The following is a 12,500-nucleotide window of genomic DNA, read 5'->3' as shown; positions in this document are numbered from 1 at the left end:
CGGCCATTTAATTCAGATGAATCGTTTATAATCTCTAAAACAGATAAATATCATCAGTGTATATCAAGCTAAGCTAACTACAGAGAGTGAACCCTGCAAGTCACCCGGATATACTTATTTTCTTCTTCTTCTGTTTGGTTTTACGGTGGAACAGAAGAAGTTTCAGAGGATAATTCAAGCAGGAGTGTCATTTCCGGTAACTTTACAAAGGGCCGTTCAACCTACAATGTCTGAGTTCCCAAACAATTGGTAGGCTGACTACATAGTCAGGAAGGCTTAGTGAGGTGATGCGTTTTGCCAGATGGCCACTAGAGGGAGCGTCATGGGTCTGCACAGGATGTTTGCTTGTTCCACTCCACTTGCCTGTCTTCTGTATACACACACAGCAGATCTTAGACATATACTGTGAGAAAGCAAAGTTCTTTTCCCAAGTTTCATACACTAGCCTGGTATCCAGGCCTGGTATCCAGGCTAGTGGATACCAGGCTGGATACCTGGTAATCACTGTTTACCAGGTTTCCATCCCACCACATCCACCACCAGTTTACTCAAGGCGTCAGGAACTCATGGTCTGACCAGCAGGGCAAGGGTAGATAGCCTAGGTAAACCCAGCCCCCACGTGACCTGCTCTCTCAGTTACCAGTCACTAGCCTTGTGACTGTAAGCAGGGTGAGCCTGAGAGCAGGTCACTGGGGGCTGGGTTTACCCAGGCTAAAGGGTAGAGGCATCTGAAATGATTGGCTCTGGCTGAAAAGAAAGAATTGTAGTTGTGACAAAAAAAACATGTGAATTCACCCTTAAACAAAGACAGGAACATCTCACTCTCTTTACAGTAAAACAAGACAATGAATAGAGGGATGTTTCAAACCAGCAAGGTCTGCCAATCCTTTAGCCTACAATCTGTGGTTCAATGGAGTTCCTGAACTGCAGAGCTATTTGTTTCAAGCAAGCAGGGTCAGTTTTCCCATTAGTCTCCCATTGTTAGAACAAGATGGTTGTTGAACAGCAGAGCGGCTGTTTCCAGGCAGACGGGTCACAGCCGTCTCATTAGCCTGCTGCCCCTGTTCAGACTCATGTTGAGTGTGGAAATGATGAGTTGAGATGTTGCAGGCTAAGTGTAGGCCTGAGTGTGTTACAGTGTCCATGTAGTGTCAGCGTAGTGTGGGAGGGTGCTTCTGGGACGCCACCTTCACTGTTCTGGAGATGTTGTGTGTGTGTGTGTGTGTGTGTGTGTGTGTGTGTGTGTGTGTGTGTGTGTGTGTGTGTGTGTGTGTGTGTGTGTGTGTGTGTGTGTGTGTGTGTGTGTGTGTGTGTGTGTGTGTGTGTGTGTGCACGTGCGTGTGTGCGTGCGTGTGCGTGCACGTACGCAGTTTATGCTTTTTTGTATGATTGATATCAAAATTGTTATATCAAAGAAAACCACACAAGATGTATGATATCTTGCAGCCTTATTTCAAAGCAATGACATTTGTTATCTTCTGCTTAACTCAATCCAAATCTCATATCAACTCAACTCTAAAGTTCTCAGGGCCACATCGAAAATCATTGCTAGACAGTGGGCGACCATTGCTTTGAATGGTCTATTTATTTTGTGGCTTCGTATTTCAGGACCATGGAGAGCGCAAACAATAGCTCTGTTGTTAAAGGAACACTCTGCCCATTTTCATCCAGCTTTGTATCATTAGAACATCAGTGGTATATCAGAAAACTGTAAACGGTTTTGAAGTCTGTCATTTAATTTAACAGTTATTTAGTGTTAAAGTGTGGACCAGTGACATCACTGGTCCACACTAACTCAAATTAATAACTCATTAACTCAAATCAACTCTCAATAACTGTCAAACTAAATGAATGATGAATAGTTTGACAGTTACTGTCAATAAGTGTCAAATTAAATGACAGACTTCAAAACCGTTTACAGTTTTCTGATATACTACTGATGTTCTAATGATACAAAGCTGGTTGAAAATGGGCGGAGTGTTCCTTTAATCAAAGTGTAAAATAGTGTTAATATTCCAAAGCACTAACATCCTATTTACTGTGTGTGTGTGTGTGTGTGTGTGTGTGTGTGTGTGTGTGTGTGTGTGTGTGTGTGTGTGTGTGTGTGTCAACTGTCAATGTCATCCAGTTTATGCTTTTTGTATGATTGATATCAAAATTGTTATATCAGAAAACCACACAAGATGTATGATATCTTACAGCCTTATTTCAATGCAATGACATTTTGTTATCTTATATTTAACTTAATCCAAAACTCGTATCAACTCAACTCTAAAGTTGTCAGGGCCACGTAGAGAATCATTGCTAGACAGTGGGCGAAGTCCTCGATAGCACTGAATAGCTAGATACTGTGCGGCCACCTGCTTTTGTGGATCAGCGTGAAATTGTATTATGCGTTATTCACACTATGTATCATGTTCCAACCCACTTGGAATAAAAAGCACACTGGGTCGATGTTCCTCTCACTATGAAATCTGGTGTTAGTGTCAAAACATGATGATGTGATGAGAACACGCCAACACAGCTTTAACCTGACAGCCTTCAGTCTTTATCTTTCCCATGTGGGTTTGAACCCACCCAGTTGTTTTGAGGTATGAAAACCAGCGGCATTCCACTTTAACTGTGAGCCAATCAAACGCTGAGCTGTCTGGTGCAAAAGGCCTTTTTGATGTGACTGTGTGATACTGTACCTCTCCTGTCTCTACTCCCTAAATGCCAAGTATAGTTTTCCCAACTATAGTTCCTCTCCCCAAGCTCTCTGCTGCTCGCCACTCTCTGCTGCTCGCCGCTCTCTTGTACTTGCCCTACTTTCACATTGCTCTCACAATTGGAGTTTCACACTCACGCTTCCCTCTTTCTCCCCCACACATACTTTTACCACAAGCCAGACTTTTACCACAAGCTAGACTTTTACCACAAGCCAGACTTTTACCACAAGCTAGACTTTTACCACAAGCCAGACTTTTACCACAAGCCAGACTTTTACCACAAGCCAGACTTTTACCACAAGCCAGACTTTTTTTTTTTTTTTTGATTATACATTTTTCATTTTCAAACAACATATGAACAAAACAAACAGCTCAGACACATGAAAGGGAAAAAGACAAAAACATACATACATAAGCCAGACTTTTACCACAAGCCAGACTTTTACCACAAGCCAGACTTTTACCACAAGCCAGACTTTTACCACAACCTAGGCTTTTACCACAAGCTAGACTTTTACCACAAGCCAGACTTTTACCACAACCTAGACTTTTACCACAAGCTAGACTTTTACCACAACCTAGACTTTTACCACAAGCTAGACTTTTACCACAAGCCAGACTTTTGCCTCAAGCCAGACTTTTACCACAACCTAGACTTTTACCACAAGCTAGACTTTTACCACAAGCCAGACTTTTACCACAACCTAGACTTTTACCACAAGCTAGACTTTTACCACAAGCCAGACTTTTACCACAACCTAGACTTTTACCACAAGCCAGACTTTTACCACAAGCCAGACTTTTGCCTCAAGCCAGACTTTTACCACAAGCCAGACTTTTACCACAAGCCAGACTTTTTTTTTTTTTTTTTTGATTATACATTTTTCATTTTCAAACAACATATGAACAAAACAAACAGCTCAGACACATGAAAGGGAAAAAGACAAAAACATACATACATAAGCCAGACTTTTACCACAAGCCAGACTTTAAACACAAGCCAGACTTTTACCACAACCTAGACTTTTACCACAAGCTAGACTTTTACCACAAGCCAGACTTTTACCACAAGCCAGACTTTTACCACAAGCCAGACTTTTACCACAACCCAGACTTTTACCACAAGCCAGACTTTTACCACAAGCCAGACTTTTACCACAAGCTAGACTTTTACCACAAGCTAGACTTTTACCACAAGCTAGACTTTTACCACAAGCTAGACTTTTACCACAAGCCAGACTTTTACCACAAGCTAGACTTTTACCACAAGCCAGACTTTTACCACAAGCCAGACTTTTACCACAAGCCAGACTTATACCATATGAAACTGTATGGTTTGTTCTCTGCCAAAAGCTATACTAACATCAGCAATTCATTCAAAACATTTTTAACTTTGCTCAAACTCCTCATAATTTAGTGTAAAATAAAGATTTAGCTTGATTGTGGCGATTTGTCCAACATGTACAGTTCCCCTCATGACAGTTTATTTAGCATTACAGTCAAACTAATTACATTTTGCTGATGTTTCAGTGGTGATTACATCAAAGGGTTTGCATGCATTCTGGTTTCATGTGGTTATTGGACTACTGTCAATGAAAACAACCATCTGAATATCACATGAAGAAAATCTCCTGATCCACATTAGTGTGAAGAGAGTGGACCGTTACTGAGCCACATCAGTTACTGATCCACATCAGTTACTGATCCACATCCGTTACTGATCCACATCAGTTACTGATCCACATCCGTTACTGATCCACAGCAGTTACTGATCCGTTACTGATCCACATACACATCAGTTACTGATCCGTTACTGATCCACATCAGTTACTGATCCACATCAGTTACTGATCCACATTCATTACTGATCCACATCAGTTACTGATCCACATCAGTTACTGATCCACATCCGTTACTGATCCACATCAGTTACTGAACCACATCAGTTACTGATCCACATCCGTTACTGATCCACATCAGTTACTGATCCGTTACTGATCCACATACACATCAGTTACTGATCCGTTACTGATCCACATCAGTTACTGATCCATATCAGTGTGAAGATGGGCCGTGACGAGCCAGAGCAAGAGAGAGAAGCAGCAGGGAGAGAGCAGAGAACAGAGAATGGGGCAATGGGAGAGAGTGCTGCAAAACAGAGACAAAGTGACAGAGAGAGAACGTATGTGTGTGTGTGTGTGTGTGTGTGTGTGTGTGTGTGTGTGTGTGTGTGCGCGCGCACGCGTGCGTGCACGCGTGTGTGTGAGTGAGAGAGAGAAGGCCTAGTTTTCAGTGTGTGATCTAGGCCATTATCTGTGTTAGCACTGGTGGGGCTCCAACAGGCTCTGTGGATCCTGCATAACAATACCTTTTTATGAGCGCGCGTGTGTGTGTGTGTGTGTGTGTGTGTGTGTGTGTGTGTGCACACGCGTGTGTGCGTGAGTGTTGGTTCACACACACACACACACACACACACATACACACACACACACACACACACACACATACACACACACACACACACACACACGTGATCATGCGTGGCAGTGTGCCATTCATGATGGACGCACACGTCTGTGTGCTCCCGCCTTTTGTTTCTGCCACTGACTTTGTGCCTGTGTTTGCTAAGCGGGTTTGTCTGTGTGTGTGTGTGTGTCAAGTCAAGTCAAGTCAAGTTTATTTATATAGCCCTAATTCACAAGCATGTCTCAGAGGGCTTCACAGAAAGTATGTCTAGCTGATTCTAGCTAACACACAGTAACAAGAATATACAGAATAAAGATAACATTTGAACATTTGAAGAAAGCAGGAGAGTGGAGGAGGGAGGGAGAGGGAGGAGAGGGGGGAGGTGGGGAGAAAATAGGAAATGTGGAGAGGTGGGAGGGCGCAGGGGAAGGAGAGCAGTGGGAATGTGAGAGAGGGGAGAGGACAGAGAGGAGGAGAGAAACAGAGAAGGAGAGGTGGAAGGGTACAGGGGAGGTAGAGTAGAGGTAGGGTCTAGGGTGGAGGGAGGGAGGGAGGAGAGGGGGGAGGTGGGGGGGAAATAGGAAATGTGGAGGAGGAGAGAACAGGGGAGGAGAGATGAGGGTGCAGGGGAGGGAGAGCCAGGGTAGGGGTAGGGTCTAGGGTTGGGGGAGGGGAGGGAGTAGGATACGGGCCCGGATTAGGGCGAGGGTGGGGAGAAATGGGAAATGTGGAGGAGGAGAGAACAGAGAAGGAGAGGGTGCAGGGGAGGGAGAGCAGGGGGAATGTGAGAGGGAGGAGAGGGCAGAGAGGAGGAGAGAACAGAGAAGGAGAGGTGGGAGGGCGCAGGGGAAGGAGAGCAGTGGGAATGTGAGAGAGGGGAGAGGACAGAGAGGAGGAGAGAACAGAGAAGGAGAGATGGGAGGGTACAGGGGAGGTAGAGTAGAGGTAGGGTCTAGGGTGGAGGGAGGGAGTAGGATACGGGCCCGGATTAGGGCGAGGGTGGGGAGAAAATGGGAAATGTGGAGGAGGAGAGAACAGAGAAGGAGAGGTGGGAGGGTGCAGGGGAAGGAGAGCAGGGGGAATGTGAGAGAGGGGGGAGGACAGAGAGTAGAGGTGCAGGGGAAGGAGAGCAGGGGGAATGTGAGAGAAGGGAGAGCAGGAAGTGGCAGGGATTCAGGAAAATAGGGGAGAAGAGGAGAAGGAGCAGAGGGGGGGGAGAATGAGGAGAGAGCAGGAGAAGGGAGGGGGGGGCGGTGGGATGTGGGGGAGGAAAGAGCATGGAAAGAGAGGAGAACAAGAAGGGGGAAGAAGGGAAGAAGCGGGGAAAGGGGGAAAGAGAGGGGGGGGGGAGAAGATCAGACAACTGACTACTCTAAGCATTAACCAGAGCTAACTGGGACATATAGTATCTAGCTAATCTACAGCCTAATCTGGCCTATCCTACCCTGCTCTAGTCTGATTTTAGCCTGAACACTAACAGGTCAGCCTTAGGCTGTAGCTAATCTATCGCCTACCTAAGCTGTTCTAAACCAACCGGCAGCCCTCGACCAGTGATGAAGAGCACCGATGCCCCCCGACCCGGCCCCCGCCCACATATGGCGTGGGAGGGAAGGCCAGGCCGGGACACAGCGGCACCCCCTCACCCCCAGTGAACGCAAGAAAACCTTTCCACCATATGGATCGCCGCATGGATTGCCCCAGTGACTTGGCTGAGGAGGAACCTTGTGAGGTCGTTGTGCTAGGGGCCAATTGCTGCGGCCCAGGCGGACCCAGCCCCCACGCGACCCGCCCCCCCAGCCCCCAGCCACCAGCATAGTGACTGAGAGCGTGAGAGCAGGCCACGCGGGGGACGGGCCCACCCACCAGGCCACAGCAGCGGACCCCCATCTGGGGACTCCCCTCCGAGACAGGCCGAGAGATGCCGGGCTAAACCATGCACAGAGTTTCCGATAATGAAACTCTGTGAGTGGTTTAATATGGAAATAAAATGTACAAGAGAACAGAAAATTGAAAATGTAAAAAGAGTCCAACAGAAAGGATATAGAAATGTAATTTTTAAATTATCCTAAGATCAGGGAAGGGAGTTGAAAATCTAAAAAGTAGAGTCCAAAAAGAAATAGAAAATGCAGTCTTTAAGTGTTCGTAGGTTTAGAGAATACTAGTTAATTAGCTAGGTGACAAAAGGGTAACAAGATTGGGAGTTCCATGAGGATGATCTGAGGAATCCAAGAGTCCGCGTTGTTGAGGCTGGGGGGGGGGGGGGTCCCCCCCTTCCCTTAGGCAGGCAGGTGACCAGGATGATGAGGATAGGGGTCGGTGGTGGTGAAGAGCCCGGGGTGTCAGACAGTAGATGGAGTAGCGGGTAGATGGCCTAGGGTGACGACAGGTGGCTAGGGCGATGACGGCCGGACCTAGGGCTGCAGCGGCGGGGGTGTACGTCAGGCCAATGAAGGACACCTGAGGGGGAGAGAGAGAAGAGAGCGGGGGAATCTGCGCAGAGGTGGAACTAACTCTATAGACAACAATAAAATTAGGTCAAAACAAAATTTATTAGGATTTTTTAGGATGACTAATACTATACTGCTAATTCAGGTCTAGGTAGTCTAGGTCTAAGTTTAGACTGATACTGCTGGCTTGTGATAGCCCGCTCAGCAGTTCAGGACTAAGTTTATTCACCAGCTATTTGATTTTATATCTGAGCTACTGGATCGGCTGATGCCATATTATTAAATTAGGTCAAGTCTATGTTTATACTGATACTGCTGGCTTGAGACAGCCCGCTCAGCAGTTCAGGACTAAGTTTATTCACCAGCTATTTGATTTTATATCTGAGCTACTGGATCGGCTGATGCCATATTATTAAATTAGGTCAAATCTAAGTTTATACTGATACTGCTGGCTTGAGATAGCCCGCTCAGCAGTTCAGGACTAAGTTTATTCACCAGCTATTTGATTTTATATCTGAGCTACTGGATCGGCTGATGCCATATTATTAAATTAGGTCAAGTCTATGTTTATACTGATACTGCTGGCTTGAGACAGCCCGCTCAGCAGTTCAGGACTAAGTTTATTCATCAGCTATTTGATTTTATATCTGAGCTACTGGATCGGCTGATGCCATATTATTAAATTAGGTCAAGTCTAAGTTTATAATGATATTGCTGGCTTGAGACAGCCCGCTCAGCAATTCAGGATTGTATGTACTCAAGAGCTAATAAATATTTCTAAAGAATGACATCATCAAGCACAACTATCAAGCACAGCCAAATGATTGGGAGAATAAATGGGTTTTGAGTCTAGTTTTGAAGATTTCAATGGAGCCAGCTTCCCTAACTGACAGAGGAAGCTGGTTCCAAAGATGTGGAGCACGGTAAGAGAATGCTCTGCTACCTGCTGATTTTTTCTTAATTTTAGGGACGGTAAGATAATTACCGTCCTGTGAGCGGAGAGTACGCGTGGGAACATAGGGAATGATTAGCTCAGATAAGTACGGAGGTGCGAGCCCATGCAGGGATTTATAGGTTAACAGAAGCACCTTAAAGTCTGATCTGGCCTGAATTGGGAGCCAGTGGAGGGAGATTAAGACCGGAGTTATATGATCAAACTTCTTAGTTCTAGTTAGAATTCTAGCAGCGGCGTTTTGCACGAGTTGTAATTTATTTGTGCTACAAAGTGGAAGGCCAGAGAATAAGACGTTACAGTAGTCGAGTCTAGATGAAACAAAGGCGTGTATTAAGGTTTCGGCATCCGTTGCATTTAGCAAGGGACGGATCTTTGAAATATTGCGGAGATGAAAGAAAGCTATTTTAGTGATATCCTTAATGTGAGCATCGAATGACAGAGTAGGATCAAAGGTAACACCTAGGTTTTTCACCTTTGAGTTTGGAGTAATTACGCAGTTCTCAATGTTCAGACTAAGATCAGTGAGAAATGGAAGTTGGGTTTTTGGGCCAACAACTAGTAGTTCAGTTTTGTTGGCGTTTAGTCGTAAGAAATTATTTGACATCCAGTCTGTAACAGCGATTAAGCAGGATTCAAGATTAGCGAGTTTAGAGCGATCGTCTGGTCTAATTGGTATATAAATTTGGGTATCATCGGCATAACAGTGAAAGTCAATGCCATATCTACGGAAAATTTCGCCAAGAGGCAGTAAGTAAACTCCAAAGAGTAAGGGACCCAGGACTGATCCCTGCGGTACACCAAACTTCACTGAGGAGAAAGTGGACATGATATTTTTATATGAGACACAATGTGTCCTATCAGACAAATATGACTTTAGCCAGGATAGGGCAGTGCCCCGGATACCTACGTAGTTAGATAAGCGGTCTAGGAGGATCTTATGATCGATTGTATCGAAGGCTGCGCTTAAGTCTAATAAAATGAGAAGAGAGGAGAAATTAGAGTCGGACGCGAGGAGAAGGTCATTGGTTACTTTTGTAAGAGCAGTTTCAGTACTATGGAGTGATCTAAAACCAGATTGAAAGGGATCGAGAAGTTTATTATGCGAGAGGTAGTCAGTTAATTGTGTTGAGACTACTTTTTCAAGAACTTTAGAGAGGAAGGGGAGATTTGAGATTGGCCTGAAGTTGTTAAGAACCTCAGAATCAAGGTTTGGCTTTTTAAGTAGAGGTTTGATCACAGCAGATTTGAAGGAGGCAGGGACAGTGCCAGAGGAGAGGGAGCTATTGATAATGTTAAGTAAGGGGGGCCTAGTATTGGAAGGAGTTCCTTAATCAACTTTGCAGGGAGAGGGTCGAATAAACAGGTTGTGGATTTAGATGAAAGTACAATTTTTGAAAGTGCATTTAGGGAGATAGTCTCAAAATTCGAGAGTATAGTACTCTCGTCTAAGGTTCTAAGGACAGGGCTAGGAAAGGGGTTAGCACCCTTTGTGAGTAATAGAGAGTTGCTAATTTCATCTCTAATACAGATAATTTTACGGTTAAAGAAGTCAAGGAAATCATTAGCTGTAAATGGAGAGTTTGTATTGGGGGATGGTTTGCGAGTAAGATTTGCGACCGTGTCAAATAAAAATTTAGGATTATTTTTATTAGTGTTAATAAGATCTGATAGGTAGGAGGCTCTTGCAGCGGAGAGCATACATTTGTATTTTAATAGGCTATCACTCCAAGCTAGTCGATAGACTAGCGTGTGTGTGTGTGTGTGTGTGTGTGTGTGTGTGCGTGTGCGTGTGCGTGTGCGTGTATGTGTGCCTGTGTGTGTGTGTGTGTGTGCCTGTGTGTGTGTGTGTGTGTGTGTGTGTGTGTGTGTGTATGTGCGTGTATGTGTGTGTCTGCAGTGTGTCTCTCTCTCTGTGTGTATGTGACTACTCATGTGCAGCTGTGCACTCTTGCTGTATCACTCCCGTCGTCAGTCAACCCCCCTCTCCAGCAGCGCCCTGGGGGCCTTCATTATGTAAGAAAGACATTACTGCAGAACAGAGGCAGAGAGACATTAGTGCAGGACAGAGCCGGGCAGCCCTGATAACTCCAACAGCTCCTAACTTTGTGTATGTGGCGGGGGCAAAATGTTAATGGGGTATTTTTTTAATACGCCATTTGCTGCACTTACATATTTTTATATACCATATTCAGTTTGTATATATACTGTGATACCTGATTCTCAATGCTAAATTAAAGAACCCAAATTCATTAAAGAGATGCTGTAAACACAGGAGAGCTATCCGCTGTCTGCGTAACTTCATTTTGAATATCATAATTCTTTGATATTCTCTACAGTGGTTCCCAACCTTTTTTTGTCTCCTGTACCTGAGCTTTTTGCCATGCCAATAGTGCCCCCTCACTCATGCGTGTCGATGATTCTCCTAAATCTGTTCTATTAAACTCATATCAAACTTTTAGTAGGCCTCTCTAACACATCTGACATCATTCTGACAGTTTGGACAATTGGAAAAAGTCATCAGTTTCACCAAGGTGGGCATATGAAATTACTTGGAATATAGTTTTTATCATTTTGCAAATAAAATGTAATCCCCAATCTTTCCAAGTAGCCTACCCCTTGCAAGCTGCTCAAGTACCATAGGTGTACACGCACGGTGACGCACCCCTGGTTTGGGAAACACTGCTCTAACACTATCCTCCTTTGGTTTTGGCATCCTTGTTGCTGCTGCTCTGCTGTGCTGACACTGCTAACAGGAGGCTATTATCTTTATTAAACTGTTGAAATCATCTCACTGTAGCTCTGCTAGATAGCTTGCCAAATGTTATATCATTTCAGGGAGAGAGAAAGAGACACACAGAACACCACATGGAACCTTAGCCAAGTTAAACTATGGCATACTCTTTTTAAAAAAGAAGAGAAAAGTTAGCTAGCTAGATAAATGTAGGTCACATAACTTTATGTCTTTCACCTCTGGTCATCACACAGTTACGGTCTGTGCTGTTTTTCACTTTTCTTTGCCCACAAATTGTGCAGTGATAGCTATCGTCTCACGATTCAAACAATTACACTGCTGCAGATCCACGATCGCATCGTCTCTCCGTAGTCAAAACTATTTTTGGTTGGAAAGGGACTGCAGCAATCCAAATGCAACTACAGATATTTTACTTTAGTCTTCAATTAAATATTACATTGAAAAGATTGATATTCGATTTTTACTACATTGTGACTTATACAAGGGATGAAACGAGGAGGGGCAAAAACCCTCAACCCTCAAATCCTGCAACAGAATTGTGATCAGGATAAGGGCGAGGCCCGAGGACCTCTGACGTTTGTACAGTAGGCGGGGCTTGTTGAAGAATACAGGAAATATCAATTAGTCATGTCTTTCTCTCTGCCTTCACTCATCTCTCCATCCATCCATCCATCCATCCATCCAATCTCTTTTCTCCCCTTCCCCATCAATTTCTCGCCTGTATTCTATTTCCATCTATCGCTCATTCTTCCATCTCTCCTCCACCCTCTCTCCTCCCTCCCCTTCCCCCCTCCCCTGCAGCGGTCCCCTTCCCCCTGGCCCACCGGCTGAGCATGAAGGAGGTGTTTGATGCGGAGGGCCGGCCGCGGGTGGACCTGCTGAAGGCTCACCTCACCAAGGAGGGCCGTCTGGAGGAGGCGGTGGCCCTGCGCATCATCGACGAGGGCGCCGCCATCCTGCGCCAAGAGCGCACCATGCTGGACATCGAAGCACCGGTCACAGGTACGCTGTAGGAACGGGCGCGTGTTGGAAGCTGGAGACGTTTTTTATAAGAATAATTTAGTCAGCGAAGGTTTTTGACTCCCACTGAGTCACCCAAAGTCATCTCTAGGGTCAACTCTAGGATCAACCTTAACCCTAAACCCTAACCTGAACCCTATAACCTAACCCTA

At 45.1% G+C, this 12,500-nt stretch overlaps 1 protein-coding gene across 1 annotated transcript in view; it reads left to right on the top strand.

Annotated features, from left to right (window-relative positions):
- The window catches only part of ppp3cb (protein phosphatase 3, catalytic subunit, beta isozyme), a gene marked incomplete at both ends in the record, with an annotated part of 51,786 nt that overhangs the window by 12,117 nt on the left and 27,169 nt on the right, over window positions 1-12,500 (top strand). The window contains one exon of the mRNA XM_083652139.1: window positions 12,130-12,330. Coding sequence (XP_083508265.1) covers window positions 12,130-12,330 — 201 coding nt within the window. The remainder of the gene's footprint in view (window positions 1-12,129; window positions 12,331-12,500) is intronic.

The sequence above is a fragment of the Poromitra crassiceps genome (genome assembly GCF_964638095.1).
Source record: "Poromitra crassiceps genome assembly, chromosome: 15".
Classification (NCBI taxonomy): domain Eukaryota; kingdom Metazoa; phylum Chordata; class Actinopteri; order Beryciformes; family Melamphaidae; genus Poromitra; species Poromitra crassiceps.
The sequence above is the reverse complement of the archived record's forward strand: the minus strand, read 5'-3'. Positions and strand labels throughout refer to the sequence as shown.